Source organism: Danio rerio, chromosome 6 (genome assembly GCF_049306965.1).
Source record: "Danio rerio strain Tuebingen ecotype United States chromosome 6, GRCz12tu, whole genome shotgun sequence".
Lineage (NCBI taxonomy): Eukaryota > Metazoa > Chordata > Actinopteri > Cypriniformes > Danionidae > Danio > Danio rerio.
In genome coordinates, this window is record NC_133181.1 from 20,221,875 (window position 1) to 20,242,568 (window position 20,694).

Consider the following 20,694-nt stretch of genomic DNA (forward strand, 5'->3'; position numbering starts at 1 on the left):
AGACAAAGAAGACCTCCAAACATGCACACTGATGTAATGGCTGCTTTGGTGAAAATATTAATCAATGCACACAGACACATAGATGTTTTGCTGATCACACTTTATTTTGATGGTCCGTTTGTTGAATTTAAGTTACATTGCATCTACATGCCAACTAATTCTCATTAGATTATAAGTAGACTGTTAGGTTGGGGTTGGGGTTAGTATAAGTTAACATGTACTTGCAAAGTTTCTTATAGTCAGTTAAATGTTTGTTAAATGTCTGTTTTAAGAGATATTAAGCAGACAGTCTACTAATACCTAATACTCAAATGGACAATCAAAATAAATTGTCAATGTTTTGTTCGTAGTAGACTCCATGAGTGATTTCAGTAAATTAATCCTGACTCAGAAACATACATCCACACTTGGAATTTTTCACTTCACATTTGTGACCTGACCTTAGACCAGTAATAAGTGTACATTTTTAATTAAGATGTATACTTTAGAATAAATAAGCTTTTCGCTGATGTATATCTTCTTAGAATTAGACAATATTTGGTCAAGTTACAACTATTTCAACACCTGGAATTTGAGGGATATATATATATATATATATATATATATATATATACACACACACACATACATACTGAGGAAAATGCTGCTAAATTGGTCCGAACTAAGTGATTAGCAATTTATATTACTAATCGAAAATTAAGTTTTAATATAACTCATTTAATAATTAATAATTGATTGATTTTGACCCATGCACTGTATTTTTGCCTGTTGCCAGAAACATGCCATTTTAACAAGACAAACCAAAAAATACCAAAGAAATAGCAACATTTTTGATGCTCTCGGCAACACTTTCTCCATGCTGCTTTCAAACCTATAATCCACTGCGTGAGCGTTGAAGCTAATCTTCCATATGAATGAATTGAAAACGCTCTCTCCACTGCGCTCGCAATGTGCCAGTTGAAATCCATTGTAAGGGATGAGATTTTCTTCCGTGGCAGACAAATAAGGGCTATCTGTTACTGAGTAAAGTTCCCCTCTGTTTGCCAGTACTCCTAATGACTGTGTCGCTTTAATCTCCTTGGGAACCACTACAGGGAGTGTTCTGCTTTTTTCCTAAAATCATGTTCAATTGCTGCACATCTTTGCCTTACTCAGCTCATGGAGAGCTCCAGGAGTTTAGTTCCAGCACACATACTTTAGTTTTTAAATAAAGCTGCAGTCACACTGGACTTTTCTCCCCATAGACTTTTATTCATACTCATGTGAATGCGTCAGACCGGAAATGCAAGGTCGTGCGGCAAGTTTCACAGTTTACTGTGTTGGAAAGTTCAAGCGTGGTGAACTCTGACCTGCGAAATCGCATCACATGATTGCATGAGACCAATCCAAGATCAAAACATGACCTCTCCGGACAGGAATTTAAAACATGGACAAATCACTTGCTTTTTTATGTCTAATCATCTTGTTTAATCCCCCTTATTTTCGCAGAGCCGTATAGCAGAATTTCGCACACACACAAATGGTAGTGTGACCGCAGCTTTCTTTTCTCCCCATAGACTTTCATTCATACGCACACGAATGCATCAGACCAGAAAAGTATGGTCATGCGTCAAGTTTTGCTTAAACGCTAGTGTGACCACAGCTTACACCTAAAGGACTTGATTAGCGAGTTCAGGTGGATATAATTAAGATTGAAGCTAATTTCTGCACACCTTTGGCCCTCGAGGAATTTTTTTCTATATAAGTGCTTCCTGAGTCAGGTGAAGTTGTTAGCTACTGATGCAAACAATTGCCTTAATCAGTATAAATGTGTACAATTAACACAGTAGCCCCCTGCACAATATTTTGTTGAATTATTCTTAAACACAGAAACATAAACACACACACTGATTCATTTACATGAGTTGTACAAAAAGAAAAAAAAATAGGAAAAAACATTTTAAAAGAGTGAAAGAATGAAACCCAAGATTCCGTGAAGTACATCATTTTTGAAAGCTGAATTAAACCCATTTAGAAATCTGATACATGGAAATATAGAGTTACTATATACCTATATACACTTGCCAGAAACTTTTTTAGGTACACCTTACTAGTAACCGGTTGGACTCTTTTGCCTTCACAACTGTCTTAATCCTTTGTGGCATAGATTTAACAAACTACTGGAAATATTCCTCAGAGATTTTGGTCTTAATTGACATAATAGCATCACGCAGTTGCTGAATATTTGTCATTTGCACATTCATGATACAAATCTTTCATTCAACCACATCCCAAAGGTGCTCTGTTGGATTGAGAACTGGTGACTGTAGAGGCCATTTAAGTACATGAACAGTCTGAGATGATTTGCACTTTATGGCATGGGGCATTATCCTGCTGGAAGTAGCCATCAGAAGATGGGTACACCATAGTAATAAAGGAATGGACATGATCAACAACAATACTCAGGTAGGCTGTGGCGTTGACACAATGCTCAATTGGTACTAATAGGTCCAATGTGTGCTAAGAAAAAATATCCCCCACACCATTACACCACCACCACCAGGCCGAACCATTTATGCAGAGCAGGATGGATCCTTTTAAGTTGTTGACCCTACCATCTAAATGTTGCAGCAGAAATCGAGACTCATCAGACCAGGCAACATTTTGGTGAGTCTGTGCTAATTGTAGCCTCAGTTTCCTGTTCTTTGCTGACAGGAGTGGCAACCGGTGTGGTGTTCTGCCGCTGTAGCCCACCCGCCTCAAGGTTGGATGTGTTGTGCTTTCAGAGATGCTCTTCTGCATACCTCAGTTGTAACGAGTGGTTATTTGACATACTGTTGCCTTTTTATCAGCTCAAATCAGTCTGGCCATTCTCCCCTGACCTCTGGCATCAACATGGCATTTGCACCCACTGAACTGCCGATCAATGAATATTTTTTCTTTTTCGGCCCATTCTCTGTAAACCCCAGAGATGGATGTGCATGAAAATTCCAGTTAATCAGCAGTTTCTTAAATACTCAGACCAGCCCGTCTGGCACCATGCCATCAACCTTGCCATGTTCAAAGTCACTTAAGTCATTCTTCATTCTGATGCTCAGTTTGAACAGCAGCAGATCATCTTGACCATGTCTACATGCTGCCATGTGATTGGCTGATTAGAAATTTACATTAACGAGCAGTTGGACAAGTGTACCTAATAAAGTGACCTGTGAGTGTACATATGACATGCAAAAAATGTAATATCATTTATGCAACATAGTTTGTTTTCCAGAGATGGGTTGCGGCTGGAAGGGCATCCACTGCGTAAAAACGTGCTGGATAAGTTGGCTGTTGATTCCGCTGTGGCGACCCCGGATTAATAAAGGGAGTAAGCCGACAAGAAAATGATTGAACATAGTTTGTACAGTAGAACTTTGGTATCCATAATCTTTGTTTTGAAATAGTTTGGATCATCACTGCCAGATTTCTGTAAAGGCCCTACATCATCTTGCCTAATTTCTCAGGTTTGACAACTTCTTATCAAGGTTTGTCCAGATGTGCAGTCAGATGCTTGAAGCCTTTAGTTGTCTAGTGTAGTTCTTCTCAGAGTGCCTTTAGCATGTTTGACATTCTAGGAGTGTATTACAGAAAGATCCTAATGTTAAAGTCATATCCTATGCGTTTGGTAACCATGGTCATTTCAGTTTTGACCACATTTAAAACAAAAGCTATTAAAAAACACCAAGTGTGATTGTAACAAGTCTGGGAACAACAGAGTTGAGGATCCAAGTGCAGTTTATCAAGAGACTCATCAAGCAGGCAAAAGGCAAAACAGGGACAGACAGAAGCATGCAGATAATCCAAAAGCATGGTCAAAGTACAGGGGAATGGTTAGGACAGGTGACAAAACAACATTCATTCATTCATTTTCTTTTCGGCTTAGTTCATTTATTAGTGGAATGAACTGGCAACTTATCCGGCACGTTTTTACGCAGTGGATGCCTTTCCAGCCGAAACCCATCTCTGGGAAACATCCACAGACACTCATTCACACACACACACTCATACACTACAGACAATTTAGCCTACCCAACTCACCTGTACCGCATGTCTTTGGACTGTGGGGGAAACAGGAGCATCTGGAAGAAAACCCACGCGAACGCAGCGAGACAAAACAACATAAACAGTCAAACAAAGCAAAGGTCAAACCACAACAAGACAAATCTCTTTGTAATGCTCACAGTTTACAAGACTCAGCAAAGATGTGTGTGCTGTGTTTTTAGTCTGGGTAATTAGTCCTCACAAGCTTTTTTGTTTGCAATCAAATGAGATCTGGGCCAGGTGTTTGAGTGCAGGGACTGATGGGATTTATAGTTCATTTCACTGGCAGAATTGTACTCTGGGTGCATGATTTCCAGCGATCTGCAAGGTCTAGATTGCTGTCGATTAGGACAGCTGTAGGTATAGTTCATCCAAAAATGAAAATGACCTCATCATTTACTCTCTCTCAAGAGGTTTTAAACCAATTAGCTTCTATAGTAGGAAAAAAAATTGCTCTGGAAGTCAAGGATACCAATTACAAACATTTTTAAAATATCTTCTTTTGTGTTCCACTGAACAAAGAATCAGATAAATAGGTTTAGAATGTAAAGGATAGGTAAATGATGGCAGATTTAATTTTTTTTGATGGACTACGCCTTAAACTTAAGATAGAAAGGTGATATTAGAAAAACATCCTAACTTGGCATATATCCTAAAAACTGTATTCACTATGGGCCAAACCAACAATTGTCCAACCTCCAAATTATTAGAGAGCTAACAGGAGAAAACACTTATAGGCATTACATTTATTGATGGTTGAAAATGAAGAACAAAGATGTTTTATGGTAGAAAGACTCTTGGAAGACTCTGAACTCTTCATTTCAATGACAAAACGCTTATATGTAATTACAGTTATTGAGCATTAGCATTTATAGCACTTAATGGTTTTGTTTATCCATTTTTTTTACTCATTAGCATCTGACAAAGTTTTGGTTGCTTGGTAACAGACTTAAGAGTGGATTGTCGAACTTGACACAATGTAAGATGTCCTCCTAGCTACAAGACGATTTTGTAAAATTCTACAAAAAATCAAGTTAGGATTTGCTTTTGTTACAGAGGCCAGCTAGTGAAGTGCTGTGTAGGTAAACCTCACTCCTCGGACCTCTAAATTGTGCTCTAGCGACTGACGCTAGAGGCCATCGTCTTTAGCCCCCTTGATAAAGCAACCAACTCTCATGTGGAAGGTTGGCGGTTCGAACCCAGCTCTGAGCAGGTTGGCTGGTGTAGGACTCAAGGGTTTTAACTTCTACAACACAAATTTGTATTAAGGATGACTTGTAACACAAATTTGTCACAAAAAAACCCAAATTTAACATAGCATACCTTAAGATATGGCATAAGATAAGAAAGTTTCTGTAATACACTCACCGTTTGTTGGGGAAGTGGACCTGACTGAGACTGAATTGGGGGAGTTTTCTCTTGAACACTAATACTTATGAATATACTTATTCCTCAGGTGAGGAACTACAATACTGGAAACTAGGAACTGCTAGCTGTTGCTTTTGGAAAAATACAAAAAAAATAAATAAATACTGGATGGAGCACTCAAAGGTTTTTTTTATGTGAACAAACAAAAAAATGCCATACATCCATTTAATCTCGCATTAGACCATTTACCTTTCCGTTAGTCATTTAGCAGATGCACCTTACAAGTGAGGATAAAAGAAGCACTTTAACTCATCAGAGAGTTGCATTGTATAAATGCTATTCCTAGTCTGTCACATTGTTTCCCTTCCGAGTTTGTGAAGAGAAGACTGTCCTATAAGTAGTTTGTCAAGCCCACTCACCCGTAAAGCACACTAAGAACTGTTGAACACTAAGTAGTGTTGATAAGAAAGTATCTGGTGCATACAGAGATGAGAGAATGTATCCTACAGGTGGTTTGTCAAGTCTACTCACCTGCAGAGTCGTTGTTTTTTTTAAGTATTGGCATCAGTCGATAAAACTTTCCCTGTGACTAATGTTTTCAATTTTCTGCAATAATGCTTCCTCTTAAAGATAAAAGCTGCGTCCCAAATGGCACACTATACACTATGCACTCATGCACTATGTACTTATGCACTTACACACTCAACAGGGTAGTATATGTATGTAGTGTTGTCCCAAATGGCGCACTAATGTTTTTTTTACTAAGCGGAAATTCAAACCGTTTCCCTGATGCCAAATCATTGAAGTAAACGGCCGAATTATCAAATAATACCTGCCTTGAGTGTTGCCGCAATCACTATCGGGAGGCGCTATAATCACTCTCGTAAAAGAATTTTGCTTTCACCATCCAAATTAAATAAAGTTATTCAACATGTGCGTCCGATAGCTCCGCCCCTTCCGCTACGTAAGCAAACCTGTGGTCGTTGAGTGCGTGAAGTGTCCATCATTACACACTTCATTTTAGCGGCTGAATGAGTGCATCATCCGGGTAATTAAAGTGCACTTATTATTTTTAGAGTTTTCAGTGTGAACGCACTACTTACACTATTTATAATACAAAATGGCGTAGAATAGTGCATAAGTATGCGATTTGGGACGCAGCTAGAGTTTGCTTTCACTTTTCCTATTCGTACTTCCTGAGACTTATTACTTCCTGTATTTGGTTTGGTCATATGGTTTTGTGTGACATCAAGATCTCGGTTTAGAGAGCTCTCAAGGCACTAGCAAATATGTCGATAACAGTAATTTTTCCTTGATGTGTACATCGTCATTTTTTGTTATTAAAGATTGAGTTCTGACTAGGGCTTGTGAAACTCAAACGCGATCATTTTTTTTCCAAATTGAACAATAAAGATAAGTTTAGATATAGGTGGTTCTTGCTTCCAGCTTTAAAAGTTATTATCCGTACAATAACTCTTGCTGCAAAAAAATAGAAAAAAATAAAAAAAACTACAAAACTTTTTTACAAAGATGTAAAAATATTGTCTATTAGCAAAAGCAGATTACACATTTGGCCTTAAATTAAAACAAACAGTAAAATAGATTTAATAAAGATTAATCTGGCAAAATGAGGTAAATGAAATGTGCAAGATATAAACAATAAAAATATACAGTACAACTGTCAACAAGTCCACACAAATTGTAAAATTTTCAGGGTTTTTTTGGGGGTGATTTTTTTAGGTGATTGAATATGTTGATTGTGTTGCCAGACTTGTTTTTCACAAACCATTGACATACTTTGCAGATCATTTTATTCTGCTCTTGTCACACTTCAGATAGAAAAACCACTTCCATATAATAGAATTCGTGCTGCCGTTTTTGTGAATAATTTCCAAAACCTCAAGGTTAATTTACTTTCGTCACTGTTTCCACTCATTATTTCTTTATTTTTGTCGTCTTGTCAAGTTTGTTAGCTAAATGTTTTTTTTTACTTCATGCTGATTGGTTGATCTTGTTGCAAATTGCTGCTATGTGATTGGCTCTTAGATTAATATCGAGTAAAATGTCCATCGTTATCGAAATACATTTTATCGCAATTCGATATGATATTGTTTATTGGCCCAGCCCTAGTTCTGAGCATTCTTTTTTTAAACAACTCATTAAATTTAAGAGGACCAGCCCTGCACTTGTATGGATGTTCGGGTGGCAGCAGTAATAATAGAACTGGAGTATTTGCATGCCTGGAGGAAAATAAAGTCAAAAGCCTGTTGTTTGCATTACCTTCACTGAGCAGAAACTGGCATTGAAATGAAGAAACATCTGCAAAGCAAAGCATCAGGCTGTATTTTGTACAAAGTCTACATTATAATCTAAGAGTTATAAGACTTAATGAAAGGAACACCACAACAGCGTAGGGTGCTATTTATTGCTCTCCCTCTAATCTTTATTTGTCTTAACAGAAGTAAATGTCATCCCACTATTACTGGCCACTAGTGGTCACTTTAGATCTATCTGCATTGACACAGTGACATATATCTTTGCAAAAAAAAGTACAACAACATATCCAAGGTAGCCCAGATTTGGCATAAATCTGGCACAGCAGGCACTCATCCGGCACTGGCATACAGCATGTGGGCCAAACATGGCCCTGGTTTGGCAGATGAGGCACCATTTTTAAGGTGGCACAGAATACTTGGGCTAGATGTAAAATGTATTATTTGGCCCAGATGTTAAAAATGATATGTGGGCCACATATGTTTGGCCTATCTTGACCCACATTTAAAATACATTTGTATTATTTTCAAATAAAGAAAAAAAATTGACTAATCAGGTCTCTCTGAGAAAAAGCATGGCCATAGCACGCCTAAAGTGCAATGATTCATAGGTTTTTGAATTTCACTGCAGCCCTGACACTACTATATCTGGCCTAGTTCAGGCTCAGTTATGGGCTATTAACTTGGCTGAGACTTGGCCCAGATATAGTCCATGTTTGGCCTTTGTCCAGAAGCTAGACTTTGTCCAATCATGTACTGTAATTCACTGCGGCATGTGGGCCAAAGCTGGGCCAGAGATATTTTGCTATGTGGTATGAATTCAAATACTTATAAGACCAAAGAGGATACAATATTCGTAAGCAGTAAAAAATGCTTAGAATGTTTAAGAATTTGAAAAATCCCAAAAGAAAAAGATCCATGATTTTTGAGAAACGGTATACATTAGATTAGACGACTATAATTTTTCCACGTTCACAGACATATTAGATGCATTTATTCAAATGAATTAAGTCTCACTTTGTTTGTGGTTTAGTAGTTACATTGCATCCGAAATATATTCATAGTGCTCCACTTTTTCAACATTTTTTATGTTTCAACCTTATTCCAAATGGATTAAATTCATTTATTTCCTCAACATTCTACACACCATACCCCATAATGACAATGTGAAAAAAAGATTTTTGAAATGGTTGCAAATTTATTAAAAATAAAACACCTGAAAAATCACATGTGCATACGTATTCACAGCCTTTGCTCAATACTTTGCTGATGCACCTACAGCTTTTACAGCAATTACAGCCTAAAGTCTTTTTGAATATTGCTGTACATCTCAAGCTCTACAGCCATTTTCAGATCTCTCCAGGGATGTTCAATAGGATTTAGGTCTGTGCTCTAGTTGGGCCACTCAAGGACATTCAGAGAGTTGTTGTGAAGCCACTCCATTGATGTTTTGGAAGGGTGCTTTGCGTCATTGTCGTGCTGGAAGATGAACCGTCGCCTCAGTCTGAGGTCAAGAGCACTCTGAAGCAGCTAGGTTTTCATTCAGGATGTCTCTGTACATTGCTGCATTCATCTTTCCCTCTATCATGACTAATCTTACACTTCATGCTGCTGAAAAAGATCCCCACCGCATCAAATTCCTTTGTTTTCATGGTTGATTTGTGCTTTGACATGCACTGTCAACCCTGGGACCTTATATAGACAGCTGTATGCTTTTTCAAATCATGTCCAATCTATTGAATTTACCACAGGATAACTCCAATTAAGCTGCTGAAACATCTAAAGAATGATCAGTGGAAACATCATGTAGCTGAGCTCAATTTAGAGCTTCATGGCAAAGGCTGTGAATACTTCTGTACATGTGATTTTTCAGGTTTTTTATTTATAATAAATTTGCAACAATTTCAACAAATCTTTTTTCACATTGTCATTATGGGGTATTGTGTGTAGAATTTTGAGGAAATAAATTATTTTAATCTATTTTGGAAATCTAGATCAAAGTCTAGATGCAAAATGAAAATCAAATTTGGTTAGGAGGTAAGAGGATGTGTTACCTATCTGAATCAAACCTTTCCTTTTCACTGTGAAGCTGTGCCAACCCAGAATATCCCAAACTATTCCTGTGTCATCAGTCCTTCCAAATGTTCTCCTTTGTTTGAATGTTTCCAGTGCATCAATATAGCGAACCTGTAATATAGTTTAAATGATGTATTTGGTATGAGCTGACTGATTGGCGCTGCTGAGGTTAGCACGTTTATCCTGTTGTGATTCCAGAGACTTTAATAATTGTGTGATGCAGATGTTGGATTAGTTTTGACTTTATTTTTGTTCTTGTTTGTTTCTCTCCTTCTTTCTTTTTTGTTTTAGATTGAGATCCGAGATACCAAGGACCCTCGATTCGGCGTCCAGCGGTTTCCGTGAGGAGACAGCATCCCCTTCTCTCCTTTTTTTTCTCTCTCCTTGTCCTCAGGCCTGTGTCTCTAAACTCAGTCAGGATGCTGCTAGTTCAGCTCTTTGTAATATAGAAAAAAAGACTGGAATAAACTTCAAGAAGAGAACATATTCAGCATACACCTATTTAAATACCATGAGAATTGAAAACCAATAAAAAGAAGAAAAGATCAGCTTTACATAAACCAACAACTCTGGGAAAGTAACAAGTTACGTATAATACTACTGTTATTTAATAATGCTTTGACGACAATTATGATGATAGTCACGATTATGCTTGCGGCAGCGATATTATGTTCAGACTTTCATATTTGATCTAAAACGGGGAACATATTTCTAGCTTTAAGGGAATATAATGAATCGATGCATATGTACAAGAGATTGGGTGCTACTCTGGACACGCAGATGACAAGGACAAACATCAAGCCAAAAATTTAAATAAACAGAAAAAAAAGAAACATTTTGTACAGCACAAGATGTAATTTTGAAGATCGTCTTTTTCTGACAAAATTTTGAATTCCCCTCTTTGTACATGTGGTCAGCAATCAGAGTTAATCGATTAGTTAATTTGTAAAAATCTATATTTCTATGGATACAGGGTACAGCCATTAAGCATTTATTCAACCGCATCGCAATCCTTCTGCAAACTGATTTATTATTTTATCACCCGAAGGTTCCGATGGTCATGCTGTGACTGTGCAGATTGACAGCAGGTATCTAATTTGGCATGTAAACCGCTTCTTACTTTGCTTATTTACAGAAACGTTCTCTCTTGATATTTCCTTTTTCGTTGAAGAGTGAAAGATTCATGATTAGTGAATAGTACATGTTTGCGCTCATTTTCTGCAGCTGTTTGTGGTCATGAGACCAAGGTGATTTTCATTCTCATTAGTCATTTGTCTGGAGGAAAAGCCCTGCATGCTGCATTTTACTCAGGCCCAACATGTTCTGATCTGCCATCTCCCATATCAAGTAGAGCACAGTGGAACAGCACAAAGTTAACCGGAACACATCTACTAAGTGACTACTGAGACTTGGTGTACAGTCATAAACATGACTACTTCTTTGTTTCCAAGGCAAGATGTGTAGCACAATAATTCACACACTTTCTCAGCATACACTCATCCTTACAAACAATGGACTGATGTGACTTAATTCCTCACGTATGCAAAGCGCAACAACCGAATCTTCAAACGATATCAACAGTACCACTTGCAAATGAGAAAAATCCTAATATTTTCTTATATACATCCAAACAAAATAGGAATCTTTGCACAGAACAAACACTTACACACATGAAACATTGGTCAAAGGAAAACATTTGTTGGTTTGGTTCATTTTAGCTGCATCTCTGTTCAATGGCATCATTTAGGGTCTGGAACTGATACAGACCTTCGAAGTGTGCTGGACAAGAACCTTTCACCGCCATTTAGGATCACTTCAAGAGGACAGTACATCAGGGGTATAAGTCTGACCCCTGCAGCCCTTTGAGCGGGAGTTTTTTGGAGGTGAAATGGAAAGGACTGAAAATGAAATGTGACGTACTCCACGGTGCTTAAACCCTCCTCGCCCTTAGATAAAGACTGATTGCTGATCCCCATCTACCTCAGTCTTGAACCCCTCCTACTCTGTTTACTTGATGTGCTCCGCTGGGAGATGACTACTGAGATCAGATGGAGAGCGGGGTGGTAGGAGCAGGAAGATCACACTGCATTGGACTTTTAGATTAACGGCTTTCTTTTAAAATGCATCTCCTTGCATCCCATCATTCATCCAGTCCTTTACATTACATTTGAAGTTCGAAAAAAGCAGAGACATTTTGTGTCCAATGTCGCATGTCATGATTTTGCCAAGTACGTTGTGATCCTGGACTAATGTCTATGTTCATCCGAAAACATAATTTTTGTTTGAAAATGTAATCCATACCTGTTCCCTACCCCTAAACCCAACCATAACTGTAAATTGGTCCAAAATCAGAGGAGAATAATAGTTGGATAACAATCATGCACAAGTGGAAAAACAGTAAGCCTAAACTGAACATAAATGGTAAACGTATCCCTTAGTTCTGATTGGCTGATTGAAATGTCATTCAACATAGATGTTAATCCAGGAACATGTCCTACTTGGTGAAATCATGTTGGCAGTTAAATGTCTGTTTACCCCAAAATCTGCCTTTTATAAAGAGGTCAATAAAAAAATCCAAATGAATTAGATGATTTAATCCAAATCTTTTGAAGGAACTTGATGTGTTATGTTCACACACAACTATTGATTAGTGAACAATGTTTACAGAGCTCAAGTTGGTTGATTCTTGTTGTGAGAACCAGTGAGCTCTCCTGTTTAATTTTTTTTTATGTATAAAGTGATCATGTCTTCTTAGAAGATGTGGATTAAACTGCTTGATTCATAGGGACGATTATTATAATTTATATAGTTTTTTTCAGACTTTTATTTTGTGGACTTGCAATGACTAGACATTTCATTAAAATTGAACAATTCAATAAATAGGGTGACACAGTTTAGCCTCAAAGTAAGAGGGTCACTGGTTCAAGTCCCGTCTGAGTCAGTTGGCATTTCTATATGGATTTTGCATGTTCTCCCAGTGTTTGTGCGGGTTTCCTACTGGTGCTCCGGTTTCCCGCACAGTCCAAAGGTATGCAGTATAGGTGAATTGAATAAACTAAATTGGCCGTGGTGTATGTGTGCGAATTATTGTGTTTGGGTGTTTACCAGTACTGGGTTGCAGCTGGATAGGCATCTGCTGTGTAAAATATATGCTGGATTAGGGTTGGGTCGATAAACGATGCCTTTGTCTATCGCCGATGGCCAATAGACATCACGATACTGAGCCGGCGTCGCAATCCTTCACCCCACCCCTGTCGCAGTAGCAACCCACTCAAAAAAAAATACACACAGCCCTGTTTACACTAATACGTCTTAAGGCCCCTGCACACCAGAACGCTTTTTGCTCTCGTTTTCCGTTTATGTTTACCGCCTCGTGACTAAATAAAGGGCGCCAATGTGATCATGCACACCAACATTGATAATTAACATGATATTTAATTAACCTTGTCTATCTAATGACTTCTGTCTTTTGAATCTATCAGGTACCATGTCACAGTGTCAGTACACTGCTTTAATCTTTCACTTTCATGCTTGTACTAATTTAGCGAAACCTCAGATACTGTTGGTTGTGCACGTTTTTTACCAAGTTTCTCAACACTATTATAATGACACAGATCACTTTGCCTGTTCATGCCAGAGTCCCGTGGAAAAAGTGATTGACGGGTGGTAATTTGTGTGTAACTTTTTAAAAATTTATTTATGATTTGATTATGGTTAAAACAGACCATGCTGGTCAGGTAGTTGAAACGGTAGGCTACAACTAATAAATTTGTTCTAACTTAATTAATTATTTTTAAATAATTTATTCACCGTCGCCTACAACGACAAAGCCATCATCCATCACGATGTTTCATATTAGACATCGTACAATGGCAAATTGGTCGACATCAATCAACCCTATGCTGGATAAGTTGGCGGTTCATTCTGCTGTGGCAACCCCTGATAAATAAAGTGACTAAGCCGAAGGAAAATAAAGTTAAATTCAATGAATAGACTTTTGGATAAACAGACATTCATTTTTGTTTTAACTGTGAGCAAATGTCTTATGCCTGTGAAACAGGAGTAAATGATAGCAATTTAGTGTATTTGGGGGGAACTTTCAGTTTAACTATTTACAATAATTTAACGTTTAACTGTTTTATTGTATTTTGACTTTAATTATGTGCTACATTGGTGACAAGAAAGATGAATATTTAGAAATATGCCATAGACAGGGTTTTACCTGGCTCAAAATGAGGTGGAGGTGGTATCCCGGTCATGGAATTTTTGCTACTTGAAACAAATTTTGTATTATTCTTGTAATCAGGTAAAAACTGATCTTATTTAAAAAAGGCTAACATGAAATGTAAATGCACATGACCAGTTCTTGGGCACCGCTTAGAGTCTTCCTGTCTTTTGTCAAGAGGCGAAAGTGATACAAAATTTGAAGGACTTGGCTGCCTAATTCTCAATGCAGGAAAAACCCTGTTAGAAATGTCTTTGCTTTCTTTCATTCATCATTCACGTTACTATTCAGCATCATGCACATACTGTATAGAAATTCCCAACCCAGTTAAACTTCAAACAAAAACACATTTAATAGTAATTTAGACCTGAGTGCACTGTGCTGGTCAGTCTACCCTCAATGACAACTATTTCTTTCAGAGAATTTGGCCACCTCAGGGGCAGTGTATTTCTGCACTATTGAATATAAATTCTTCTCAAAGCCATTCTTATTCAGTTTGTCTCAGTGCCTGTAGCCTGCACCGACAATGTTTACGGCTCGGTACCTAGACGTTATTCAAGAGGATATACTATTTTGTGATTTGAGGCAATCCACCTGGCTGGTTGCAAAAAAGTATCATTACCATTATCATTTCCGCCGTGTTTAAGATTTATGTAGTATTTTAATCTTGAGACATGCCAGCAGACACAGGACATCAACATGATGTCAGATTGACGTTGTACCCCAGCGTCGTGGGATTTTGCATTTTGTTTTAAAATAAATATCAGGTTGATGTCAATGTCTAACATGAAGCAGATGTTGCATTTTGGTTACTGTCCAACGCAACGTAAAAACAACAAAATATGATTGTCTTATGATGTTACAGCTTGACGTTGTGTGGACGTTACGAATATGGTAATCATACAAATATGTTGGATTTTGGTTGTTGTACCTGATGATTAAATCTGACGTCAATATGATGTTGGTTTAAAAGAATCAACAAAATATCAATGTCTAACGATGTTACAGCTTGATATTGGATTTTGGATTGGATTTTAGACATTGGATTTTGGTTGCCATTCCTGACGCTTAAATGTCAGTATCTGACGTCAATACGACGTTGATTTAAGATGTTGGCAATAGGACGTTGGATTTTGGTCATTTTCCAACACTATCTAAAATCAACAAAATATACAAGTCATTTCACGTCGTTATTGGACGTCAACTTAACATCGTCCTTTAATCTTACTTAATATTAACGTCTTATGAAGTTGTGTGTCTGCTGGGACATGAAGATGTAGAAAAAAGCATTTAAGTGAAATGTTCTGGACTGATCATATAGTGTAAATCTAATTTGCTAGTTTTGTTATTTTCCACGCAATGTTCATTTAGTTAATCACATGTGAACAGCATTGTCATCCAGTGTCCTGTCATCAACATTTACATATCAAATTCAAGCTTTGATAGGCTCATGTTGCTGAAGACTAGTGGTGTTTGTTTCATTGGGTTTTAACTTTTACTTTCTCTTTTTGTCTTACCGCATCGTTTTCTTGATCCACCTTGAAACAAAAAAAAAAGACTTAAGCGTGCCAAAACGAAAGAAAAAGAGTACTGTGGAAAGATATGACAAGTTTGATTTCTGAAGTTCACATTGTCTTTTCTTGTGCTTCACGTGTTTAATGCCTCTCTTTTGGAGATTATGCTTTTTGCTCTAGTTGTAATGTTTTCCCCCCTCTGACCTTTCTGGAATGCTGTATTCTCTAAATTAAACTAAAATGTATCAAATATTTCTGCAAGTCATAGGGGAGTGCGACATAACTGACATCGTCACCATCACTGAAACATTGTTGGTGTTGTTGTTTAAAATATTAAAAAACGAAAAACATCGAGTACTATGTTATGGGTTTATTTTGGGGAAAGGTACGTGTTTTATGTATCACATATGGCAAACAATCCTTTTAACATCTTGTAAACTACATTTCAATTTGTTTGATTCAGTGTGAGTTTGACTGAGTGTATGTATGTGTGTGTGTGTGTGTGTGTGTGTGTGTGTGTGTGTGTGTGTGTGTGTGTGTGTTTGCAAGTTATATTTAGCTGTATCCGAGCTAGAAAATATGCTGGAAGCCTGTTTGCACATTATATAACGATTATGAAAAAAATGCTGTCTGTGTGTCCAGTCTGGTGAATGTCGGCAGAAAGCCACTTCCTGTAGCGCTTATTAACAGCGCCATGCAGGAGAATGAAGGGTGAGATCAAAAGAGCGAGGGATGATGAAAGAGAAAGGCTGGGCCCTGGCCAACACAGACAGGATGGCCCTTGTCCAGAGGGGATGCCAGCATATCAGCAGGCATTAAACGGCATCTTTGGTATGGCCAGGTGCTGCAAGCTGTGTTATAGAGACAAACCCCTCCACCCTGAGAGTAATTACAAGTTGGCTTCACCGGAAATCCACAAATGCCGCACTGGGTCACAAAATTACACAATTTGTATTCTAATACACAGGACAACATTTTCATGTGTTATTGTTTAATAATTCGATTTTTGTACATAAAACTATGTGAACATGCAAATCATATACACTACCCGACAAAAGTCATGTCGCCTATACAAGTTTTAGGAACAAAAAATAGTAACTTGACTTCTAGTCGATTATTTGGTATCAGAAGTGGCTTATATGAAAGGCAAAGGCCTCTACATTACGCTTTTTTTACCAAAATAAAATTTGATCATGCCCTAATTTTTAATTATTTAATTAGAACAGAAAGGTTTGACTTTACATAGACAAAAGTCTTGTCACTTAACCGAAATAATGTACTGTATAAAATATAAAATCATGCTGCAGTGGAAAAAGAATTAATATTGTGTGTGACTCCCATGAGCTTGGAGGACTGCGTCCATACATCTCTGCAATGACTCAAATAACTTATTAATAAAGTCATCTGGAATGGCAAAGACAGCGTTCTTGCAGGACTCCCAGAGTTCATCAAGACTTTTTAAATTCATCCTCAACTTCCTTTATCTTACATATGCTTAATAATGTTAAACTGGTTACTGGGCTGGCCAATCCTGAAGCAATCTTTTCTTTTTCATTCTTTTATGGAATTCTTTTATTTCAATTCAATTCGTAATTATTTATATAGCACTTTTACGATGTAGATTGTGTAAAAGCAGCCTAACATGAAGGTTCTAGTAAAGCCCAGATTTCAGAGTTGATGTTTAGTTCAGTTCAGTGTGGTTTAAATTTAACTGGTAAAAATTCAGACAATGAAGAGCAAATCCATCGATACGCAGCTCCACAAGTCCCAATCTGAGCAAGCCAGTGGTGACTGGAGAGGAAAAAAACTTCATTAATTGACGAAGTAAAGGGAAAAGGCCTAGAGAGAAACCAGGCTCTGTTGGGCAAGATCATTTCTCTTCTGGTCAAACCTTCTGTGTGGAGCTGTGTAGGTGCTGGAGGCTGGAGAAGCTGGACGTCCACCATACAGGTGTGAGTAGGTCACCAGCGAGGGAACAGGCTGTCCCACAGGATTAATGCAGGGACTCGTTTGTCACTGTGGTCTTTCAGGGATCCGTCTCATGCACTCCATTCCTCCATCAGCTCAGGATATGGCCTGGTCCTATGGCATCAATGGCACTACATAATCTCTAGGGGCCTCAGGATGAGTATCTCAAGTGGAAAAAGAGAATAAAGAAAATAATTAGCGTAGCTGCTGTTCATTGTATATTTAAACGAGATACAAAAATGAAGTGTTATAAATGAAAATAATAGTTATTTAAACAAACCATCTGTTTTAATCTGTTTTCAAGGACTTTTATCATTTGTTTTTTACTTGACACTTTTATTCTTGTTTAAGTTAGCACTTTGAATTGCCACTGTGTATGACATGTGCTATATAAATAAACTTGCTTGCCACCTTGACCTTCTTTTCTTTTAGGAACACTAATGTGGAGGCTATGAGAAGGAGCGCTATACTGCTGAAGAATTTGCCCTCTCCTGTGGTTTGTAATGTAATGATCAACACAAATGTCTTGCTATCTCAGGCTATTGACATTACCATCCTCTCTGCAGATCTCTCATGTGCCCCCATACTGTAATGTAACCCTAAAACAGGATTTCCTATACCAAACTTGATGGATTTCTGTGAGAGTCTTGGGTCCATGCAGGTTTTAATACGTCTTCTGCAGTATTTGTTTGGATTGGGAGCAGTTCAACTAATGATTAATTGGAAAAATCTACCTTCTGCCACTTTTCCAAATGATCTACTAGAAGTCGACAAGACTTTTTTCTAGTATTGTTTAGTAAAAACAAATATTTTATCTACAGTACTCTACATTTGAAGTGAATCAGAAGTGTTTTATTGTCCTAGAACAACACCCATTATGTTTTTCACAGCGTAATACCAAAACAATTTTGATATTATATTTTTCATAAAAAAATGCAAAAATTCTAAATTTAACAAGAACCAATACATATAGGCTAATAGGCTAGTTTCACCTAGTGAGCTACTGGCAATACAAATTAAGTGTATAGTTTAAAAGGAGAGTTCATTCAAAAATCGACATTTATTTAGTATGCAAGTGGTTCCAAACCTTTATGAGTTTATGAGAGAGAAAAATTTAGGAAAAGCTAAAACATGCAACCATTAACTTCAGTTGTAGGAAAAACATTGTCCAGTGTATTATTATTGTGTTTAACAGAAGAAAGAAAAAAACAGGTTTGGATCGAGTGGGGAGAAGGTGAGTAAATGATGAGTTTTTATTTTTGTGTGAACTATCCCTTTAAGGTCATGCTTAGGGTTTGGTACCTACTTATGACTTAATTATCGTGACTACCATGTTAAGTATTGAAGGAATTTTTGATGGCTTTAAATTTGTCCTTTGCATTAATAGACTAATCCTTGCATTAATAATTTAATTCTGTTTTTATTTAACTACTACTCATGCTGGTGTGTTTATCCTCATATAACCTTATGTGCTTAAACTCATATAACCTAGCTCTGTAACAGCTGTGTCTTCTTGTGACTGATAACCGAGAACTTAACTCCTCTGTACTTATCACCATTGTTACAACCAACAATGTGTTAGTACATACCACAAATGATACAACTACTTTCAAAGGACAATAACAGACGGGAGAGGTGAAGGCTCAATCTCTTGCAGGCTCTGTTATGTGTATGTGTAACTTTTTCTGTGTAGATTAGCTTGTTCTGCCTAACAACTGATGATTGAACTGATCTGGATGGAGGATCTTTCTTACTGAAGCAACCCTGGGTGGGGCTGAAGAGACACACAACGATAAATATGGGGGGGAAGAGGGTGTGGTTGTGTGCTTAGCTGACACAGACTGCCTGTGATGCTGTTCTCTGACACCCGGAACTCTGTGATGCATTATTCATCTAATGAATTGAATTGATTAAACTTATTTAAAGCCTCTGACTGATGTTTTAACCGCGGAGAACAAGGAATAGTCCAACAGTATTTTAATGTACAAGTGGACTGTTCAATAAAGTAATAAACCTTTGAATGAAAAGGATGTTGATACTGTTTACACTATATTGTGATCTCAGTGTATCTTGCTGAAATAATCACCACAATATGAGTGCACTGAATGGACATGGTTAGCTACAGTATTGAGGTTTCCAGTTCTTGGTTAAAAATGGTGGCACCTTGTCTGTTCCTCTGCTGGTTCAACGACTTGATGTAATGTGAGAGATGCTCTTCTACAGACAGGTATCTTAGCTGTAACAAGTGTTTATTGAGTTACCATTGTGCTTTTCTGAGAGCTTGAATCGAGCTGGCCAAATGCCCAAAGAACTTGATCACTGGATATTTTCTCTTTCTCAGACCATTCTCTGTAAACCCTAGAGACGGATGTGCATGGAAATTCAATTAAACTTGTTGGGATGAATTTCAATCAGAATTAAAATGTGCCCTGTAAAACAAAAACAACTCTGGAATCTGGAGAAAAAGGCCCAGGATAGACTTTCACACTTTTGCCCTCTTTCCTGAACTCTCCTTCCCCTCCGGTATTAATAAATTTTTAGGTGTGACTGGTACGAGCTAAATATTTAAGTGTGACGAGGTTTTGATCACTATCTTTGATCAATTTTGATTAAATCCCAACAGATGGGTAAATCTGTAAGTCAGTGGTTAACTTTGACAAAATAACCATTCAGGGCGAGGCTGTGTCGCAGTAGGTAGGGTTTTCGCCTCACAGCAAGAAGGTTGCTGGTTCGAGCCTCGGCTCAGTTGGCTTTTCTGTGTGGGGTTTGCATGTTCTCCCTGCCTTCGTGTGGGTTTCCTCCGGGTGCTTCGGTTTTCCCCACAGTCCAAGGACATGCGGTACAGGTGAATTGGGTAGGCTAAATTGTCCATAGTGTATGAGTGTGTGTGTGTGTGTGGATAGAGATGGGTTGTGGCTGGAAGGGCATCTGCTGCGTAAAAACTTGCTAGATAAATTGGCGGTTCATTCTGCTGTGGGGACCTCTGATTAATAAAGGGACAAGAATATGAATGAAAATAACCATTCATTGTTTTTATAGGGTATTTAAAGAGAAGGGCTAAATGTGTCGGTGTCGCAAGTCTGTATCCAGACCAGCATGTAGTGAAGAGCTCAAAAGCTCAACACTATGTATACTTTGGACCTCCATCTATACTCTTAGTTTTATCTTTGAGTCATTGCTGTTGTGCATTTAATTCCGAATTGACTTTCAT

The 20,694-nt window shown here is 37.7% G+C and overlaps 1 protein-coding gene across 4 annotated transcripts in view; it reads left to right on the forward strand.

Moving 5' to 3' along the window:
* Nucleotides 1–15,870, forward strand: part of lhfpl4a (LHFPL tetraspan subfamily member 4a) — a 55,140-nt gene extending 39,270 nt beyond the window's left edge. For all 4 annotated transcript variants that reach the window (XM_021477084.3, XM_005166239.6, XM_073954025.1 and 1 more), the window contains one exon: nucleotides 10,068–15,870. In XM_021477084.3, the coding sequence (XP_021332759.1) occupies nucleotides 10,068–10,121 (54 nt within the window). In that variant the 3' untranslated portion in view covers nucleotides 10,122–15,870. The remainder of the gene's footprint in view (nucleotides 1–10,067) is intronic.
* Nucleotides 15,871–20,694: the final 4,824 nt, after the last annotated feature.